Source organism: Sturnira hondurensis, unplaced genomic scaffold (genome assembly GCF_014824575.4).
Source record: "Sturnira hondurensis isolate 20B ecotype Veracruz unplaced genomic scaffold, ASM1482457v3 Scaffold0004474, whole genome shotgun sequence".
NCBI classification, from domain to species: Eukaryota; Metazoa; Chordata; class Mammalia; order Chiroptera; family Phyllostomidae; genus Sturnira; species Sturnira hondurensis.
In genome coordinates, this window is record NW_028077105.1 from 13,770,783 (window position 1) to 13,792,974 (window position 22,192).

Consider the following 22,192-nt stretch of genomic DNA (forward strand, 5'->3'; position numbering starts at 1 on the left):
CCTAGGTCTTGCTGTAGATTTCCTTTGTGGTCTCCAAATACGACCCATCACAGCTATATGTATTAGCACTGCATAATTTTAAGATGAGCAGCTGCAGCTGCCAGATTCTATTAATTTACTCATCGCACTATGCTAATATTATTTTAAAATACACACTAACCTTTTTAACAATAGCATACTTATATTTACTTGTTAAATAATTGCCTTTACTTTCTGCAGCATACCATGAATGTTTTTTTAAGACTTTATTTATTTATTCTTAGACAACGGGAAGGGAGGGAGAAAGAGAGAGAGAGAAACATCAGTGAGTGGCTGCCTCCTGTGCACCCCCACTGGGGACCCCGCCCACAACCCAGGCACATGCCCCCAACCAAGAATCAAACCCCAGATTCGCAGGCCAGCGCTCAATCCACTGAGCCACACCAGCCAGGTGAATGTTTCAAATACAATATTTTAATGATAAAAATACTGCTTCTTCTAATGGTAAATATGTCAAATGCAGAAAGTTGAAAAAAGAAAATTTCACCATAGTCCAACTTCTCTCATATAAATAAGTTTGTGTTCCAATGCATTTTTCTTCTCTTTTTAAACGTTACTAACATAAATGTGGTATTTTACACTCTTCATACCACATATATTCCGGTTAACATTATACATAACCATTACCCATGTTATTACTTTTTGCAAACATTACTCCTAACAGTTGAAAGATCATCCATCACAGAAACAACTTGGTGTTGCAGGTCCTTCTTTTGGGGGTCTCTTTTCTCCTACAGTTTATGAATTCAGAGGCCGAGAACTAGCTCAAGTCAGAAAAAGAAGTATGGTGACTTAACAACACTGGGATAGCCGCCTTCATTCCTTTTGCCTCAGTGTAATACTCACCAAGTATTTGAAACAATACTTATTGTTTCCCTATCCATCTTTCCCACAAGAACACCATGTTTCATAACCATATCCATAGCTCCCTGGAGGCCAGGCCCTTAGGGCTGTCACCCAACTTTGCCACTCATTATAATAATAATACTCAACCTACTTCCTATATTAAGTGCCACTACCCAGCCATTGTTTCTGAATCCTATCATCCCCATTGCCCAGGAAGCCCTTTCACTGACTTTCTCTAATGCATCCTCTCTTTCCCATTTCCTTTTGATCTGCTTCCCCTGATTCTCTCAAATACCTGAGACACTGTACCCTCCAGTGTATCCTCTCCCAAGAGTCTCCCACCCTATTTCACCACAGGTTAGAGTTTTCAGAATTGCAGTTCTCCAATATGCCTATTTTCCTACTGCAGCCAGTGATATGATCCTCCTTGATAGCCAGCTGGTGACTTACTTAGCTGAACTGAATATTGTTCTTGCCATTGGGGAGCTTTTTATCTAGTTGAGAACAGTGAAGAGAGATAAGTGTATGAATCATGTTTGTACAAGTCTGGTTTCAATGGAAAACATTTGTGATATTCCAAAGAGTGAAAACCCTGAGAGTCTTACAGCCTAAGAATAAACCAATGAATTCCATACATTATAAAGCACCAATACTTTTTATAATCATATTTAATCATTAGCTTACAATCTGAAAGGACCAAAGCAGGAACTATAAACATTGAAGTAACTATTGCCTGTGGTTTCTCATAATTTACGGAAACTGTGGGGAAGGCTTTCAGCTCACATAACTTCAGTTGGTCAGTTTTGTATGATCTGCCGAGTTTGGCTGATGGATTGCACTGTGTGATGATAATGTTTTGGTCTAAGAAGTAATCTTGTTTTATAAGTTTACTTAGATTTTCTTCCTGAGCATAGGGCAAGGAAAAAGTACACAGACAGGTTGGACTTGAACCAAGTGCCTTCTCTGCCTGGGTATCATGGCCATCTCTTTCATGTATGTTATCTTGTTTAATCTTCACTATAATGCCAAGTGGAAGGTGCCAATCCCATATTTTTAGATGAAATAACAAAGACTGGGATTAATTAAGTAGTTTATCTAAAATTAAAATCTGCATGTGTCAGAGGCAAGATTTAAGCCCAAGCGTGCTTGATTCTAAAGTTTGCCCTAGCCATTGTCAAAAAGAAAGATAATTTTGCTTTCAGCCATATCCTTTATAATTGTTCTCCAAACAACTCTTTAGGAAGAACACTGGTAATCAAAACATTTCTTTCCCAGCAGTTTGCTCAGGCAAAATAAGATAATCTCATTCTTCTTTATGTGGCCTTAAGATAAAATACAAACCAATTTCATTTTGTTCACCTTATATCCAACTTAAGAATGTTTTGTGTTTTTAAAATTAGATTATAAGTAACATTTTGAGAAGTCTCTAAGAGGGAAGGAAAGGGAAAAGAGAGGATAGTTTTATTTTTTTCTTGTATTACTTATTAATTATTGTATTGTTTTCTTCTGTCTTTTTTATTGTTGTTCAAGTACAGTTGTCTCCATTTTTCCTCCACCACTCCTCCCCACCCCAGCCATCCCCACCTCCCACCCTCGATCCTACCCACCTTTGGCTTTGTCCATGTGTCCTTTATACATGTTCCTTGAGGACCCTTCCCTTTCCCCCCATTATGCCCTCCCATCTCCCCTCTGGTTAGTGTCCTTTTGTTTTAATTTCATTATCTCTGAGTATACTTTGCTTGCTCGTTTGTTTTGTTGATTAGGTTCCACTTATAGGTGAGATCACATGGTATTTGTCTTTCACAGCCTGGCTTATCTCACTTAGCATAAAGGAGCTCCTACCATTTGCAACTGCAAGGAGAGGATAATTTTAATTCCAGTGCTGATACATGAGTTTCCAGTAAACAATTCCAAAACAGGAGCTAATAATAGAGGGGCGGGAAAAGTCTTAAAAGGAGAACCTTGGGCCACATGAAAAAATGCAGCATTTATTTAAACACACAAGCTATGAGACTCAGAGATAATGAAGGAAACTTTGACTTCTGTGAGGACTGAGACCTACTGTGAAAAGCAGAGGGGCTCACTCTAGAGGCTACAGTAACGGCTAGAGAAAACAGGAACTGCAAAAGAGAAAAAAAACACAGCAATGGAATTCCTGGGAGCTCTCCATGGTGCTGCTCAATTCAGCCCAAGCCTCCTTTGAAGGTTTCTATGCGACCCTGAAGTTACATTAGCTCCTCTTTGAGTTGAGTTAAGGTTTTTTTCAGATGTAAATAGTTAAAAACTAGAAAACATTTTCTTATTACTTGCATAAGAGTGCTTTCACTCTCCTTCCCCTGACTAAATTATATCTCTAAGTTCGGCATATAGCAGTAACCCAGTACACTGCTGATCATCTACCTCATGTTGAGACAGCAGGCTTCAGTCACCACTAAATGCAGTTTGCCTACCAGTTGTAGAAACACATTATTATCCCAAGTGCAGTAAAATGTGCTTTCATTAGTCACGTTAGGAAAGATAATGGGCTGACCATAAGCATCTCTTTGAACTCTTCTTTTAAAACCAGGTGATAACTACACCTAGTTTCTAAGATTTGTAGACTTCTTATACTGATTTGCAAATAATTATGGCCCCTTGTTGCCTCATTGCATACAAAAGAGGAAAATGAATCACCAGCAGATATACTGGAGCCATCCAAGAAAATTCTGCCGGGATTCTCATTCTTGCCACATCTGTCTGAATGGACATAGTCTGATCTGGAAATATGGCCTCAATAGGCACTGCCAGGGTTTCTGTCAATACACAAAGGATACAGACTTCATTAGGTTGGACTAAGTGAATTTCCTTGAGTGGGTCATTCAAAGCATCTGCATTACCACAGAAACAATGTTAGCATTTTACAAATAGAAACTTCAATTATTAGTTTTTTAATATGGATGGAATAGTCACATGATTACAGAAATTTCTGTTTTAAAAATTACTATTATCTTTTCAGTGGGTTCATCTTTAAAATGTACGGCTTATTTTCCACCAGTTATATAAAAGTATTCATGCTGAACTCTGATTAAAAATAAAGAGTTATGAGGATATCCCTCAGAATTTTGATTTCTGGAAGGAAATTATTTCTATATTTTACTCCAAAATTAATGTCTCTGGGGATTTTTATAACAAAAATACTGCAAGGAATGTTCTTCTAAATTAGTGTTTTGGGTTCCTTTGGATATATATCCAGAAGTGGAATCACTGGGTCATAAGGCAGTTCTATTTTTAATATTTTGAGGAAGCTTCATACTGTTTTTCATAGCTGCACCAATCTGCATTTCCATCAGTAGTGCACATTTTGGTTTGTTACAGCAGTTATCATTACCTTATACAACTACCTTAAAAGTCCAGTTGATTGGGGCCTTTCAAAATTGACTTAAACCATAGAAACACACTATTATTGATCGGGCATTACATAGCACACCAGGATAAATACAAGGAGGCACTGTTCTTACAAGTTTATTGTGGCTTCTCCAATTGCAGATATAAAGAAAATAAACCTATTTGAAACATATCTTTAGAATAGTTATAATAAAGAATAAAGAGTATTCTAGTTTTAGATAAAATTTAAGAGAATATAACAAGAGCAGTAAGAGTTCTTTCCATGAATGGAAGAGAACATTCATTGACCTCCGAGATTTTAGCAATATGGTACTGCAATTTTAAAATTTAAGAACACAAAAATAAGAGCTCAATTTGAGATTTCAAAAAATTTTGATTTAGATGTTCATGAGATCACATTTATGAAGCTGAAGTGACCAAACATTTGAAAGATAAGTGTGCCAAACTTATCAACATCTGTAAGAAAATCTGATCATACAGGGATTCTAAAGTAATTTTTCTAGCTTTATTGGGTACCATTGACAAGTAAAAATTATATATATATATATTTAAGGTATAGCATGTTTTAGTGTACATGTACATTGTAATATGACCACCACAATTAAGAATAACACATTTATCGCCTCTTATCATTACTTTTTCCGTGTGTCTGTACAAACACTTGAGACCTTTCTTAGCAAATTTCAAATATACAATTAGTAACTACACTCACCTTATTCATCTGATAACTGAAAGTTTTACTTTTGACCAGCATCTCATCCCCTCACCATTGTACTCCCTGTTACTATTAGTTTGACTTCTTTAATTCCACATATGTGAGGCAATACAATGTTTTTCTGTGCCGGGCTTACTTTACTTAGCATAATGTCTTCCAGGTTCATCTATGTTGTTGCAGATAGCAGGATTTCCTTCTTAAGATTAAACTGTATTCCATTTATCTAAACTAATTTTTAAAGTATAATGGATGTTCATATTTATCAGTTTTAGATTGAAGACACTGAAAAATGATGTTCTTCTAGGGAAGAATGATATATCAAGGTGTATTTGCATTGTTACTAAGAAGAATAAGAAAGAACTTGTAGTTATTCATCTTTTTTGTTCTCTAGTTAAAGGCATGTCTAAACATAGCCAATAAAATAAATTGCACATTAGCTCATATTATTCATTTACTTTTTCATTATAGATAATTACTTTTTATCCATTTATCATTATCTCAATGATTCAAATCAAAAAGATTGTTATTCACTTCTTTCTATTTTGTTGCTTCGATTTTTTGTTTACTTGAAGCAAAATTAACTAGTCTTTTTTCCAGTGGCTGAAAGTGTAGCAGCATTAAATTTTATTAATTTCTGATACTCTCTAATTGAATAAGTATCTGTTAAATAATTAAATACCCCTAGAGCACTCACCTCTTCATTTTTCTCCAGTTCTACACCTACTTCCTGTTACTAACCATTTTACACAAATTTAGCTGTTAATCAAAGAAAATAAATAGCAATTTTAATGCAAGAAAAATAGTGATATGTATATACGTATGTGTGTATAAGTACATGTATCTATGTTGTGTGTATATCTATGTATAGTCTGTTATCAAAAGTCATATAAAATGTTTAGCCTGCTCATTAAACTAAATATTACATATAGCTTTTACATGCCCATTGTCAGCTTTTCAAAAGACTTCCAATGTCCTATTTCTGGGCACTAAATTTCTCAGTGAAACTACCACAGTCTCACACTATGAAATACAGCAAAGCTAGAGTTTTCACTCATTTTGTTTTAGGTTAAGTAACAACTGAAAGGAAGCACACTTATCTCAGACAGTAATGCATGTGATGAACAAAATGTCACTTTTTTTTACACACTGCCCTCATCACTGTTTCTCAATATGGTCCTGCCTGTGCATACAAAATATGCAAATAAATGCTCCCACCTCCAGGCTGTCTAAATGAATACAGTTCATGAGTTCCTGTGTTTATTTTTAAAAAGACAAGCATTGTTTCACCCCTCCTCCCATCAATGCACCATAATTCTGCCTTAAGTTTACAAGGTAGCTTATATGCAAAAGTTCCTACTATGTATTTTCCACAGCATTATTAGTCTGAAAACTATTGACAGGTTTAAACCACCGCAAAGGACACTGTTGCAAAGCACAGGATCCTTTTGTTTTATTATGAATCCCTAATTTACTCAATATTTGATGGAGTTGCTTTTTAATATTCTCCCTTGACCATCCTACACACACACACACACACACACACGCAGGAGTTCAGTTTCAAAGCTGCCAGAGATTCAGAGATTGTGGGTAGATTTGGAGGACTGAATAGAAGTTAATGGAGCTCTTCACCTGCTAGTCCTGGACCATGATGTTCCAAGTCATTAGCATGTTCTCTGTGTTTGGCAGGATCCCCTAGATAGGACTGAGCTTCCAAACAGTCAGAGCCAGAATTTGTAGCAGCAGCACTTTCTGCCTTCCACATGAATGACCAGAACTATCAGATGTAGCAGATTGGTGGCTGTTTGTAACACAGAACTCTTCTTGAGTCAAAAGAAAGGGCCCTATTAAGTACTGCGAATTAATTACATATTCTTTATTCTCTCACAAGTCCTAGTTTTACGAAGGGCTCTTACAAATCTGGCACTGAATCTGGCGCTGTGTGATGCCCCACCCTCCACATCTGAGTCTTACTGTAGCAACTCAAAGAGCTATTCAATTCTCTATTACAGCTGAACCCGCTGCCAACAGACCCACATCTTGACTACATTATGTCCTTTTCAGCAGATAGAGTTTGGGGATTCCTATGAAATTGTGAAAACAAAGCACAAAGCACAAAACAAAGCAGGACAGAGCTAAGAGGAAAGTAACATATAAATATATCCAAAGGATGACAAATCATACATGCAGGACTTGGATAATGTTTTTAAGAATTGGCAAATAAAAGCTTCTGGATTCATAAGAGAGTTTGGTTTTTCATTATCAAAGGATTTTAAGTGATAATATTTTATAAGAAAAAATAAAAAATAGAGCTATCATGACCAAAAAATATTAAAAAGCACATCACTTCTCTGTAAATTCAAAAAGTTTACATTTTTCCAGGTATTTCCAAACATTTCATGCTTTAATTGGTTTCCCAGGCAGATATATTAAAGTCTACAAGTCACTTCCACTTAATCTTGTATTGATTTTCTAAGAGACTTCCTGTTACTATAACTACCTGAATCAATTAACTTCTTGTAAGTAGCAAGACAATTTTCTCTTTCCCTTTCCCTTCCAATGAAGCTTGAGTGCTTATTTCCACAAAATATCTGATGTTGCCTCTTATCTATCACAGAACCACATTTTGTTGGTAAAAATGTATGATGCTTTCTGTTTTAAAAAAATGTTTGAATAGTCTGCACAGAGAAAGTATACGGAATCTCCTTAAACCACTATCACGAGTGCCTTATAAATTTTGGGCTGTGTTGTTGTAAGTTCTCTTTGGCTATCAGATGAAATGCTTTTCCCTTGGCCTCACTCACAGGGAACTGGGAAGCTGGCAGTCACTCAAGGGGAAAGAAATGGTTCTACCACTTGCTGTCAAAAAAAGAAGTGCCAAGGCCAATTGGCATTGCCTTTTTTATCCCAATAAACAAATTTCACCTGTATTAACATGTGAGAATTGGGCATGGGGGAGACACATTACTCTAAATGGAACTTGCCCACTTTTTTTAAAGCACAGGCCTGGAAACAATAGAAACAACACAATTCAGGAGAGCCATTGGTCTGTGGAGTTGGCCAACCTGGACGCAAGCCTTGAAGTTAGTTGAGAAAATCTGAGTGCCAAATTCCCTGAAGTTTCATTTCCTGTCTTACAAAATGGAATTAACACAATTATCTATGGGATAGTTTGGGATTTACTAGATCTAAACCCTCCCTCCTTTGATCCAAGTCCATTCTTCTACCCAAGAGTTCTTCCTGAGGCAAAGTAGTGACCAGGTCACTTTCCTGTCTAAAATCTGCCCCCCCCCACCAATGTCTGAAAACACAGGCCTAAATGCACAGCGTGCCATTTGATCCAGGGGTCTCAGCATCTCTGGGCCACACTGGAAGAAGAAGAGTTATCTTGGTCCACATTAAACACAAAAACACTATTGAAAACTAATTAGCAAAAAAAAAGGTTTTAAGTAAATTTATGGTTTTGTATTGGGCCGCATTCATAGACATCCTGGGTTGCATGCAACTCACAGCCTGTGGCTTGGACATACCTCCCACAGAGACAAGGTTCAGCCTGCTCTTCCCAGATCATTGCTGGCCATTACCTTCAATTCATTTCTCATTTCAACCATATGAAAACAGATTTATCATGTATTTTCACCCCCTTGTGGCTGTGCGTTTCTTCAAAAGCATTTCCCCAAAGTTTCCCTGCCTGAAGGGCTTTTTCTGTCCTTGTCAACTTAGCCAACTCTTGCTCAACACTCAAGGTCAAAGATATCTCCACAATTACCACCTTTCCAACTGTGCCTGCCTGGAGATTCTCCTAGAAGAAACAAAGATTATTTTTCACTAGATGAAGTGATCTCATTTTTGCTTGGCTTCCAACATGGAAAAATATTTTATCTGGCACCTAACATGAACATATCTAGACACTATTTAACCACACAGTGAAGTGATTTGTAAAAAGTCAATCTGTGCATCTACAATCTAAGCACTAAATGCAAAATATGAGATCACTCAGATTCCCAATGTCAATCAACGTTAAGTCTTCACTGTCTAGGTGGTCACTGGAATTGTGCAAAAACCAGCACACGTGTAGAAAATTGGGCACTTGTAAAAAAAATGAACTCATGCAGATCAATGACTTCCATCCTTGACATCACCTGCTAGGCACAAGATGTATCTTTTTTTTTTCTTTTATTTCTTTCTTCTTCCTCTCTTTATTTATTTTAATTGTTGTTCAAATACAGATGTCTCCATTTTCACCCCATGTCACCCCCCACACCCATCCCTGTCTCCTACTCTGGAACCTACAGCTTTTGACTTTGTCCATGTAACCTTTATACATGTTCCTTGATAGGTCTTCCCCTATTTCCCCCCATTATCCCCCTTTCCTCTGGACACTGTCAGTTTGTTCTTTAATATAAGCAAGCAAAATATAATAAGATGTGTCACTTCTAATAAAATACTTTCAATGTGATATAAATGAACAGACTGAGATTCAAAAACTTTCAGGAATTTGACCCAGTATTTGCTACATGGCAGAACTGTCTCCCAAATCTGGGTCTGTCTCTATAACTGATTTTTATTTTCACCCTCCCACACCGTCTCTCCATGGACCTTGTGCAGCGATCACAGGCAGATCTTCTAGCAATGGTCTATGCGTCTTTAGCCACGGTACCAGGAGCTATCCCTAGACAGATCACTCAAAATACCCTTCTGCTTGAGGAAAAAGGGGGTTAGTGTGTGAAGAATAGAGAGGTTATGCAGCAAAAGGAAGAGAGATGGGGACTCCTCAAAACATGTTTATATCCGATTAGTAATACATATCATTAAAGTTTAAGTTTCCTTTCTGGCACTAGACCCATTTGTAGCCTTTCTTATTTTTGGTTCAACTTACTGAAATATTTTTTACACTTAACCTCAGTGAAAATAATATATTATAGCAGAATTATGACATGATATAAACTGTCACTCAGTTATTAAAAATATTCTCACATCAAAATTTAAAAATAAATGAAATATCACATCTTAATTTCCCCGACTAGACTAACTGGAAGTTATTTATTGTTGTGATAGTGTTGGTGGTTTTGATGATGATATTAGTTGTGTATAGTGACAAAAAATTGAATATGTGCCTGGCTGGTGTAGCTCAGTGGATTGAGCGTGGGCCTGCAAACCAGACAATTGTGGTTCGATTCCCAGTCAGGGCACATGCCTGAGTTGCAGGCCAGTTCCCATCAGGGGACATATGAGAGGCAACCATGCATTGATATTTCTCTCCCTCTCTCCTTCCCTTACCCTCTGAAGATAAATAAATAAAATCTTTAAAAAAATTGAATATGTATCTCTAATGAAAATGTTTTATGGTCTAATGTCAATCTCAAAAATAAGTTTACTCATGCTCTACATGAAACATATATCAATACACAATAATATTTCTCACCTGGTAGGTGAAAAATTAACAGAGACTTGATTTAAAAAGTCAGAAAATGTAACTTCTATATAAGGCTAAATATGAAATGATGCCTGTTACAATGGAACATTTTTAGCACATTTTAGAATCCAATTCAGAATTACCATTGTTTCTAAATATAGTACAGAGACATAGACACATATAGACACAGATATAGAGCATTTAAAAAATTAGTCTGACCTGAAGATAACATTGAGTTTCAAGGTTAATAACATGTCAAATTTATTGGTAGGAAGAGCTCTCTTATTTTAAGTGGCTTCTCAACAGGCAACCAGGAGGCATCAATCCTTACATCAATCCACTCAGACCTTTCTACTAACTGTCTCCATACAGTGTATATAAGTTGGCACACAGGAAGGCACTGAGTCTACCCTTGAGGTGGCTTTTTGAGTTCCTTCAGAATGAGTTCTCCAGTCCTTCACGCAGCTAAAGGTCTAGTCTAGCTCTAGCACAAGAGAAGGCACAAGTTAAATAGTGATAGCAATTCTAAAAAGCTAGGTTATACCCTGCTTAAAAGTCACATGGTTGGTGGCAACTGATTTTCTTTATAAAAGAACAAACACTTCATACACTGCTGGTGATAGGGTGCACTCTAAAATATGCATTATTCTGTCCCTCTCCCAACCTTATTAACTCTCTCTATGGAGTTAAAAAAGAGTGTTGTTCAAGATAAGACAGGAGCCAAGGTGACTCACTGAAAGCAAGTCAGGAAATGTGCATCAGAAAAAACCTATGCAGAGACAAAGGATCACAGTGTCTTATTCACTACAGAAGCAAAACTTAAACTGTCAGTTTAATTTGGTTAAGCTGTCCTGCCACCTGAAGAAGTAGCTCATTTTTAGGGAGTAATGAGCCATTAACTAAATATGACATACCACTAAATAATGATTGATCTTCCATTTTATAATTCTCAATCAGTTAAGTGTCATTCACTGGAAGATAGACCATTCCTGTACAAATTCTATGTGATAGCCCTTCTACCAAAATAAAAAAAAAGAACAAAAACCCCAATGAAGTCTAAAAAAGTAATTGAAAACAGTGATTCTATAGCTCGGAGATCAAAATGATTTTGATGGATTTTCCAACAGTTTTTTAGGCAACATGAAGATATTGCCTGTCACATCCTAAATTCACCAGATTAAATGAGATAATGAAGCACACCTTTAACACTTAACTAATATACACAAAAAAGGAGAAAGAAACAAAAGCAAGCTTAAATAGTTAATCATTAAAATCCAAAAGACGTTGCTTATTCTGATTCTCAAGATAAAAATCTTGGGTCATCATCACCCATATTTATGTGTAGGCATAGTCAGGGTTTGCACCAAGTAGTACAAATGCTCATTTATTAACAGGCCCACGTCCTCAGTTTTTCTTCTAAAGCCCTTTGTCCAGTTAGTGGTTTAATGTTTGTGCTTGAAAACTGTATAACAATTATTTTTATTCCTCAAGTAAGACATTTTGTTATTCTAACAGGTGAGTCAAAAGTGGGAGACCAAGAAAGTGGGTAATTTGCAAATCTTTACCTGAAGGCCTTCGATCGCCAATCGCAGCATGCTGGGTGTCAGTTTAGAGGCTTGCTTGAAGGTGAAGTTACTCCAGTCTATTATCAAAACAAAGCCATTCACTTGAAGCTCGGGATCTTCAATCATGGCTTCCAAAGACAGCAAGATGGCACGCAAAATATCCACCAGTGTGTACCTATCAACAAGAGAAAAGTTCTCATTAAATCTGACAGCGACTTCTTCATAAACTATAGACAAAATTTCACACACTAAAAACTCCTCTGAAAATAGCTAAAGAATTTTAAGGAGATAATTTTATTTTAAAATATTCTCTTAAAAGGAACTTGATTTTGCAGCACTTGGGACATAATAGAATTTAACATGTATTCTACCAAAACAAGCTAAAATGCTTTGGAAAACACTAGTTTTCTTCATGTTTCACAACCATGTACTTTACCTCTAGGCTTTTTTTTATTATTTTCTGATCTCACTGTAACTTATCTCAAAATTAGTCATGTACTTTTAAATAGCTCAGAAATGCTCTAAGTAATAGACATTTCATGTCAACATATTTGAAATTTTTCAGAATGAGATTTGGGGATACTAATCAATAAATGAGTAAAAGTGGCAACAGATTTTAATTACTTGTATTGAGTTTGTATCATGAAGACAAAAGAAAAGAAGGAAGAAAAGTTTATACACAGAGAGAAAGAAAGATCAATGAGTACAAAGGGGGAAGTTGACCTGTCTATCACAATGCAGGCCTTCTGAATGAGGGTTGAGTCTCTATCTTTTTCTGACTAACACCTTAACCCTGTGCCTGGCACAGTATAAAAATTCAATAAATGTTCTTTATATTGTTTCTGTAAAATGGACTAGACTAGACTATAAAGACACTAGTGTAGATTATGGCACTATCTTGACAAAGGCATGGAGATAAGGATGGAGATAGTAAGTCAAATTTGACAAGTATTTCAAAAGTAAACTTGGGAAAATTTGACACTTAATTAGATGTGGGGACTAAGATTGAGGGAAGAGTAAAGGATGACACACAGACTCTAGCTTCAGAGCCTGAATAAATATTATAATTTAAAAAGAAGACACAGTTGAGATGACTGAAAATAAAGACTTTGGAATAGAACCTGTTGTATTTGAAAACATGTAGTTCCCCTGGTCAATAGCAATTAGGTATCTGAAAAAGTATATACTAAACTCAAGAGAGAGCTCAAGGTTAAAAATTTCATAATAAAAAGCATACAGATCTCAAATTCAAGAAAGTAAAGGAGGTAATGCAGCCAGAGCTGAGAGAAAAAAATGTGATAATTATTTTAAGACAAGAATGTCAGCATTTTAAGAGGAATTGGCACAATTATGGAATATTTTAACCATTTCAATTTTTTAGCTGCTTCTCAAGTTTTTTTTTTTTCTCCTCAACATTGCAGGTGGAAATGTTCAATAAAATCTACAGAAGATGTAGATTCAAGATGTAGATTCATCTTGGAATCTTAAGATGAATTCACCTTAAGATGAATCTTCCGGTCAAGATGGCAGCATAGGCATAATTGTCTAGCCTCTTGGCACAACCACATCAAAATTACAACTAAAATATAGAACAACTTTCACTTGGAATCATCAGAAATTGAGTTGAATGGAAGTCTGACGACTGTGGAATTAAAGAAATCACAGCCATCCAGACTGAGGTGGCAAGCTGATGCTACATCTGAGACTCCATCAACCTAGCTAACTAACTCCGTTCAGCTGCTTTGGAGATCCCCAGAGACTCCACCCCAACCAAGTTACAGGCCCACCCAAACTGCTTTTCCATGTGAATAGCTGGTCTTGGCTCACGTTTCACAACTTCCTAAATCCTATCAAACAAGCAACAGCTGGCCTCAGTGAGTCACAGTCCTCTCACAAATAGCGGCCATCTTAGATTATACGAAATGTTAAAGGGACTTGTTTAAAAATGAAGATCAAAACTATAAAAAATAAAATGTCAATAAATACAAATCTATCAACAGTCAAATCTAAAAAAACAAGCTAAGCAAACAAGAATAGAGATAGAATCATTTTGATGGTTGCCAATGGGATAATGGGTAATGGGTGAAGAGGTGAGGGGATTAAGAAGTACAAATAGGTAGTTACAGAATAGAATAGTCATGGTGATGTAAAGTACAGTATAGGAAAAAGAGTAGCCAAATAAGCTGTATACATGACCCATGGCATGAACAATGGTGTGGGGATTACCCGAGGGAGTGTGGGGAGCTATGTGGACAGGGGCATGGGGATGGAAATTGGGACAACTATAATAGCATAATCAATAAAATATAATTTAAAATGATGAAAGCTACAGAAAAAAATCTTGACCTCAGGAAGAGGTGGGATGGGGAAGGTGGTGGATTAGAAGTGGAAATCACTGGTATTTAGTGGAAGTGAAGGTTGACTTCCACTACTAAATGCTCACTCAGTATGAGACAGTGAGTGCATATGTGGGAGTCATCCTATTTGTACTTCTAAAAACATTTGGAGGCAAAGAGAGAAAGCATAGTAGTGCGAGAAGGAAGAAATAAATAACAATAAAAGTTCAGGTGACTTTTCACTTTCTCTGGATTTCATTTCCTTATCTGCAAAATTAGTACAGTAATACAGAGTAAGATATTTCTTGGATCCCAGCATTCACCAAACGTAGAGCATGATGTCAGAAAATTTCGAGATAAATTTCTTCCCTATCCCTCATTAGTTGTATGAACCTGGATATACTTGGTAAGGTATGCTCAGAACTAAAGAATATTCATTTTTACATTCTACTTTAAAACTTGATGATCTTTAGATAACTTATTACTATTGTAAAAGGCAAAGTTCAACAGGTTCTTTTTAAAACTCTGGATGGTATACAGACTACTTATAGTAATAAGGATATGGCATCCTAAAATACTTTCTAAATATATAAGATAATAAAACTTATTGTAGAACTCTATCACCTTATTTGTCTTTTAAGCCTGTGAAGTATGTATGGCTGAATACCTTTATCTGTCACTTTGTGGCTAACCCATCTCCATTTTCTTCTATTCTTTCAAGGATTTTATTTAGTTTCAGAGAAGGAGAAAGTGAGGGAAAGAAATGTGGGTGTGTGAGAGAAACATCAGTTGGTTGCCTCTCATACAGGCCCCACCTGGGGACCTGGTCCACAACCCAGGCATGTGCCCTGACCAGGAATGAAACTGGTGACCCTTCTCTTTGCGGGATGATACCCAATCAACAGAGTCACACTGGGCCCTGTCCATCTCCTTTTTAAATTTAATAGCCAATCACAGTGTCACAAGCAAAAGCCTACAAACCTACATCAACTGGGAAGTTGGAGCAAGAAAGTTATATTTCTGGTTGAATGTAGACCCACCTCTAAAAAAAATTCATTCTAATTCCTCAAGTCTATAATAACATCATGATCAAGAAAATTAAAAATTAGAACAGCGCAACTTAAAACTGTTTCCTCATTGTGATCATCCTTGTGCTTCTTACAACAGTACCAAATATGATTAATATCAAAGTAGCATTAAGTAGAACTTGAATCTGAAACAAGTTGTGGAAGGACGATGCATCGTACATAGAAAAAAATTAATCATGACCCTAGTAAGGGCTCAAAACAAGAAGCAATTTCTTTAGCTAACACACTTTATATATGGTTCTATAAAACTGTCCAAGTCAGGAGAAAATTTATACGTATATTATTATTCTGAAGTATCTAAAATAAGGTAAATTCCAGGATCATCCATGAAAAAAAGCAGGTTTGAGATGTTTTCAAGCATAAATCTCACTAAATTTTAAAATTGAATATCTTACTCCAAAAAAAGAGCTAAATGACATTTATCTAAATCATATGAATGTACAAGTTTAAGGAAAGAAACATAAAAACATCCTAGCTTACAGTATTCAAAGAGCAGGTCATAAGCCTCTTGACACTCTGCTGTCAAACATGTCATATTACTCCCATCAGCAGCTCAGAGGGCTTTTCCTACGCAGAACATTATTAAAAGAGATCTTGCTAAATTCCATAAAATATCTTCCAAAGAAATGGGGCATTTTATGAATTTCATCTCTTCAGAAACCCTACCAGAGTTCTACTCTTTGAAGTTACTTTTAATTTTACAATTTATGAAGTGTCAGTACAATAAGTGATCGACATGTTTCTGCTTTGGGTTTACACCCCAATTTGCAGGCGTTCCACCAATGCTACTCCTCTTGTACGCTGAAACAAAGTAATAGGCAACAAACCAGCACATTTATGCAGCTCTTAACTCCTGACTGTGCTTCCCAAAATAGCATTGAGCCTGAATCTGAAATCAACTTGGAGAGGATGATAAGTAGCATATAGAAAGAAGAAATAAAAACACCAATTAAGGGATTTTAAAAGTGGGACACCAGCCTATATAGACCATCGCTCTTGAAAGAAAGAGCGGAGTAGACTATGCATAAAAATTAGGAAGAAAAAACTTTGACACCCACTTCTCCTGTTTACTACTTGCACAGTCAAGAGCAGGGACGCTTCTTGAAAGGTTCTGAGTGGCTACCTGTCCTGTGCTTCAATCCTGAGGTTCAAAGTATTTCACCCTCTACCATAGCTTATAATCAGTACTAAGAACAACGTAAATCACAAGCAAGTCATTTCCTTCCTATTTTCCAAACCTTTCTTTTGGTCTGACTGGGAAAAACTGGCATCTTGGCATCACATTGAGCAGCACACAGCAAGCAATTTCCCTTTGTCACTAAATCAATCAGCCATTATTAAATTCTTCATTAAGGCTGCCCCCGCCCATCAGTTTTCATTAAGACAGGTCCTGTAAGAAAGTTGCTAGGGGAGAGACAAAGGAGAAGAATCACCATTATTAATATCTCGAGGCATCATTAGTGCCAAAGTTGAACCCATTACATGCTTCATATTACTGAGGGGAATAATAATAATATCTCTGTCTGGCTAACAGAATAGTTTAAAATTTTCAAAGGAATTTCAAATGCATTACCTTGATCTCAAAACAAGCCAGTCTCAGTGCTGGCTTTGATCCTATTATTTTGGAGATAAGGACACAGATGAGGTCTCAGCAAATTAGAGATAAAGGCAGTCTACAGCCATACCACCCTCAATGCGCCCAACCTCATCAGCAATGATGGCACAAGGTCTCAGAGAATTTAAACAATATGCCCAGGGTCACCATGGGAGGAAATGGGAGCCTAGATGAGAAGCCACCTCTTTCTGACACAATTCTCTCCACTCCCTATGCTGTCTCACACCTAGAACAGAGTTTGATGAATAGATGTTCTGCTTTTTCATGTCTCAGTGGCATAATGTGTGTCAGGAGACAGATCAGAAAGTCAATACTAACACTGTGCTGGGTCAGGTACCAGGACACACCCCAGCCTGGCCCCACAGGGGGCTTTAGTGGAGGAAAAGCAACAAGACGTTCAAAAGAACTGGGATGGGAAAAAACTAAGTCTACAAATCCCGGGGAAAATATGAAGTCCGAAATACTCATGTGTCTGGTTTGTATCATTAAGCACAGAAGATTATCTGTCTGGGCCTGGCTTTAATTTTACTGCTATGGGAATGTAGGTGAGGGAGAACAAGAGAAAGATGTTTTGTTGGAAATAAAACATCTAAAGAAGAAAATGTCCTTCCTTGAAAAAAAGTTTAAAAAGTGTGCACTACTTCCATCAGATTAAAATAAAACAGAATTGTGCTGAAAATATACAAACCCACCAGAAAGGAAGAATGTTCTAGGCAAGTGTCTGCTTGGTAAAGCCGTTCCCTTCAGAACATTTATTCCAACAACTTCAGTACCTAGTCATCGATATTCTGATACTGAATCAAGCCTTTCTAAAGCACAGATGATTTTTTAAATACTCAGAGCTTGGTTTTTGATAGAGTTACATTTGTTTTTTCCCTAGATTTATGTTGGTAACTGTCTATACACACACAAAAACAAAAACTTGGACCAACTGACTGGTTATGAATGAAAGACTTAACTGCTTTGTGCCTCAGTTTTCTCATTTTCAAAATTTAAATATTAACCAGACCCACCTTGTATGATTATCATGAAGATTTAATAAGTTAATATTTGTTAAATACTTAGAGGAGTGCCTGACACATACAACAAGTGTTTTAAATGAATGAATTAGTTAATTAATAATTAAAATGAAACAATAAAAGGTTGAATTTATTTTACCAAATAGATAATGTTCTCTCTATAAAACACTGAGTGGCTCACAGCTCCCCCACTGCCCCGAACTTCTCCACGGGCACTGTTACCCTCATTACAACTTCTCTGGAAGGAATGAATGTCCCTTTCCCCGTTCTTTCTTCCCGGAGAGGTTGTATATCCCTTGCTAATACAAAGAATGTGGTATATGTGTTTATTTGCCTCCAGCAACCGTTAAATTTCTATGTATGTAGCAAGTGTTTGACTGCAGTGTGCTTTTGTTAAAAAAATTGACTTGAACTGAGTACTATTCGCTCCCTGATGTGATGAGGCCCCAGCGGACAGAGACATCCTTTCCCTGATGTCAACAGTGTCACTTGCTATGTTAGTGAAGGACAAGTACCTGTGCTCAGTGATGTAAACGTGCTCAGACCCTTTCCCGGAATGGAGGAAATGTTTTAATTTACTAAGGATAATTTATTATTTCTTTAACTTGGCTCATGTTTTAAAATATCTTTAAACATTTATTTTGAGGCCTATTTTCAGTGCTCTGTAGCAACCTCAAATCCTTCTCTTCAACTCTGTTTGAAGCTGCATATCTGAAACAAGCCTGGTTTTGTCTAGACCCGATCGACTGTTACTGCAGGTTAGTTCTCTTGGTCTTCATTGTTATTTCAAAACTATTTTACTAATTCCTACATAACTGTCCTAATTTTTAGAGACTTATTTTTTTCAGAGATTTATCCCAATATCCCACTCATGTTTTTCAGGACAATTTTTTTGCTTTCCCAATTTCTAAGGTGTGAACCAAAGACATAGTGTTGAACAACCTGCAGTTTTCAGAGTATTTGTTAAAAGGGCCATCCCTGTAAGGAAGCAATACGAAGCTCTGCCGGGACAGAAGCCCCGTGGAAGCCACATCTGCCGTTACTGGTTTTGACTGAATCTCAAAATCCATCCGTAACACAGCACAGCAATGTCTCCAGGATTCCGAAGGGAAACATTCCTGACCTTCTCATGACATACAACACCATGCAGCAAATAGTTGAGAAATATACAAACATTTTAATAAATTAAGCCAGGGGGTCTTGAAAAATGAGGCCAAAAATTATCTGTATAGTCCATGGTTACTTTTTAAATGTTAGTCTATCGTCATCATACACCTTCTTTCAGTTTAGAGATTGGTTACATTGTTTTAATAAATGGAAACATAACCACAATTCAATCTAAAGCTGCAAGTAGCTAACCATTTGTATATTTTCTATGAAAAAGCCACACAAAATAAACAAACTGACAAAAACACGTTTTTCGGGCCGATTCCAGGATAGGTTTCGGGATCAGAGCTGTGTCCGAGCAGCCAGCCTTCTACCCACCCCTCAGGGCTTCAATAAATATTCTAAGTGATGATCAATGTCCATCATGATGAGCCAAACAGAGCTACAAAATGACCAGTGTTTTCTGAATTGCCACTGTATCAAGAATCATTTTAGTTTAGCTGTACTTAATTGTTTTCCCATGGTTATTAACCAGATTCCAGATAAGAGATTGTTTGCTGCCCTAAAGCATAGAAAACTATAAATCTGATGAGGTAAAATATGACTTTCAGGCTAACTGAAAATTTACAAGCCAACTGCCAGAATATATGTCACCATTATATTCCAGGTGACACAATTTGCTCATGAATATTCCCAGGAAGTATATATGTCAGTAAATTTCAACTACTCAGATGCCCACTCCAATGCCCTAGGGTGTAGATCATGATCTACTTTAATTCCAAACCTCCTCCTATGAAGGTAGTGCAATCACTTCTAGCTTCAAGGCACATCATCCCCACATTCTGTTGTTAACATCAGGTGAACATGTGAAGGTTTCTGCAGAGCAAATCCTAAGCAGGGCACTGTCACTCATGAAAGGAATACAGCATGGAATGCAAGGAGGCCACCTGCATCCTGGTGATGCAGTGAAACCATCAAATTGTTTTTCATTTTGTAGAATTTACTTTTGTGCCCAGAAATTATGTTAGATAATCTGAAAGAAGATAAAATTGTATGAATATTTTCCAAAGATAGCCTGCTCAAGAAATGTAATATCATCTAACCCTGTTCAACTCTTTTTAAAAAGAACCACAAACTAAACTGAAAGTCATTTTGACATTCTAGTTTTTTCATTTTTTAAGATTTATTAGAAAGTGGGTATACTGTAAATATTATTTTACCTTAGTCTTCCTGAAGATTCCATGCCTCTTGTAAAGGCTTTGGAAATGGTCCAATTAAATAACCTGAAACTGACCTGCATTACATCACAGTAGAAAGAAACACTATTTTATTTATAGTCACCATCTCACACACACTTACTATTTCTAGCCTCCTGAGGAGCATAGAAAACTGTCCTACAAATTTAATATAGGAGAAAGTATGCATTAGATCACTTCCTACTTAGCATTCTTTTTAAAAAAAATACATAATGGCATTCAACTCAACAAATATTTATCGAGCACTCACTCTAGTTCAGGTGCTCTTATAAAGATAATAATACAAGGTTTAGTCTTTCTTTTTTTATAAAGATCAATTATTTTGGACATCTTTATAAAGTTTTTCAATACTCATTGAAAAAATCTTCCTCTTCCCTTTGGGAAGTTGAAAATAACCTGTTCTCCAAATCCATGGGGGGCATTTTCTTTCTAGCTCATGTCTGGAATTTGCCTCTGTAATTGTGGACATTCCCACCCACCTATTGTTGCTTTAAAACAATGCTACTCTGTAAAAAGTTGTTGAAAGCCAGGTAATTTGCTGAACAACTCAAGGAAGGTGGCCAGAACTACGTTCAGACGTGCAGTCTTCTTCTCAAGAGACCCAGGTTGTTTGGGACTGCAGGATCAGAGTGGGAAAGTGAGAACACCTGACTCACAGGACAGGAGAGGAATGAGAGAATTTAGCACAGGGCTATCCACCTAACAAAGCAGTAGTAAGGTACTCATCTAGGGAAGGCGGTAGCAATTTCCACAGGAATCTAGTCAGATAGGACTTGAGGCTGAGAAGTGGAAGAAGAAAGGGGATTCAGGCCGAGGGGAAGGTGGGGGGCGGGCTGTCGATACCCTGGTACTGCCAGAGAGGCACAGGTGCTGCGAGTTTCAGGGCCTTTCTTATGCATATTTCCAAATGATAATAGTTTACAGAGGATGCCAAGAGGGTAGACCTGTTTACCCACTAGTCCTTGGAATTAGGGATATGTAGGTTTGGGATGGGGGCAGGAGATGAGAAGGAAGAAATAACTTTTTAAAAAATATATGGAAAGAGAAAACTCAACTAAATTTTAGTCAGGTTCTAAATAACTCATAGAACTTTTTCCCTGGTTTTCCATGTTTATTTTTTTGCTTTAATATTTTTGTTATTGTTCAATTACAGTTGTCCCATTTTCCCCCTATTACTTCCCCCTGTGCTTTCTTTTGACCTTGATATACTATAACTTCATGATTATTCTCATTTTCATCCATAGAAATAGAATTCAGTTATTAATGTACACAACCCATTACAGTGTTTTCACAAGACACAGCTTCTCATGTTTAATTTCACATGTGCAAAATTTTAATATTTAAAACTTTTATGTACATTTAATAGAAAGCAGTTTATTGTACAAATTAATAAATCTTCTCCCACTGCAGATTCCTAGGGAGACAGATTTTGATTATTAGTAACTTATCCTTTATATAAAAGTATGAAATAGCCTTGGCTGGCATAGCTCAGTGGATTGAGTGCAGGCTGTGATCCAAAGGGTCTCAGGTTCAATTCCCAGTCATATCACATGCCTGGGTTGCGGGCCAGGTCCCCAGTGGGGGCCACACAAGAGGCAACCATACACTGATGTTTCTCTCTCTCTCTCTTTCTCCCTCCCTTCCCCTCTCTACAAATAAGTACATAAAAATCTTCAAAAATATTTACTTGAATTAATGACATTGTTTTAAAAAAAGTATGAAATAGACAACAAAAACACAGTTTCTTTAGTAATCTGGAATAATCAACTACCCACATACATGAGAAGTGTTAAGTGATTTTCATCTTAA

General features: G+C 36.7%; 2 protein-coding genes across 2 annotated transcripts in view; one reads left to right on the plus strand and one right to left on the minus strand.

Annotated features, from left to right (window-relative positions):
* CLVS2 (clavesin 2) overlaps positions 1 to 22,192 on the minus strand; it is a 59,256-nt gene that overhangs the window by 33,272 nt on the left and 3,792 nt on the right. Inside the window, exon 3 of the mRNA XM_037045895.1 lies at positions 11,963 to 12,137. Coding sequence (XP_036901790.1) covers positions 11,963 to 12,137 — 175 coding nt within the window. The remainder of the gene's footprint in view (positions 1 to 11,962; positions 12,138 to 22,192) is intronic.
* LOC118986809 (40S ribosomal protein S29-like) lies at positions 3,544 to 3,720 on the plus strand. The gene has a single exon (XM_037045896.1). It carries the CDS (start codon positions 3,550 to 3,552, stop codon positions 3,718 to 3,720), a length of 171 nt encoding a protein of 56 aa, XP_036901791.1. The 5' UTR covers positions 3,544 to 3,549.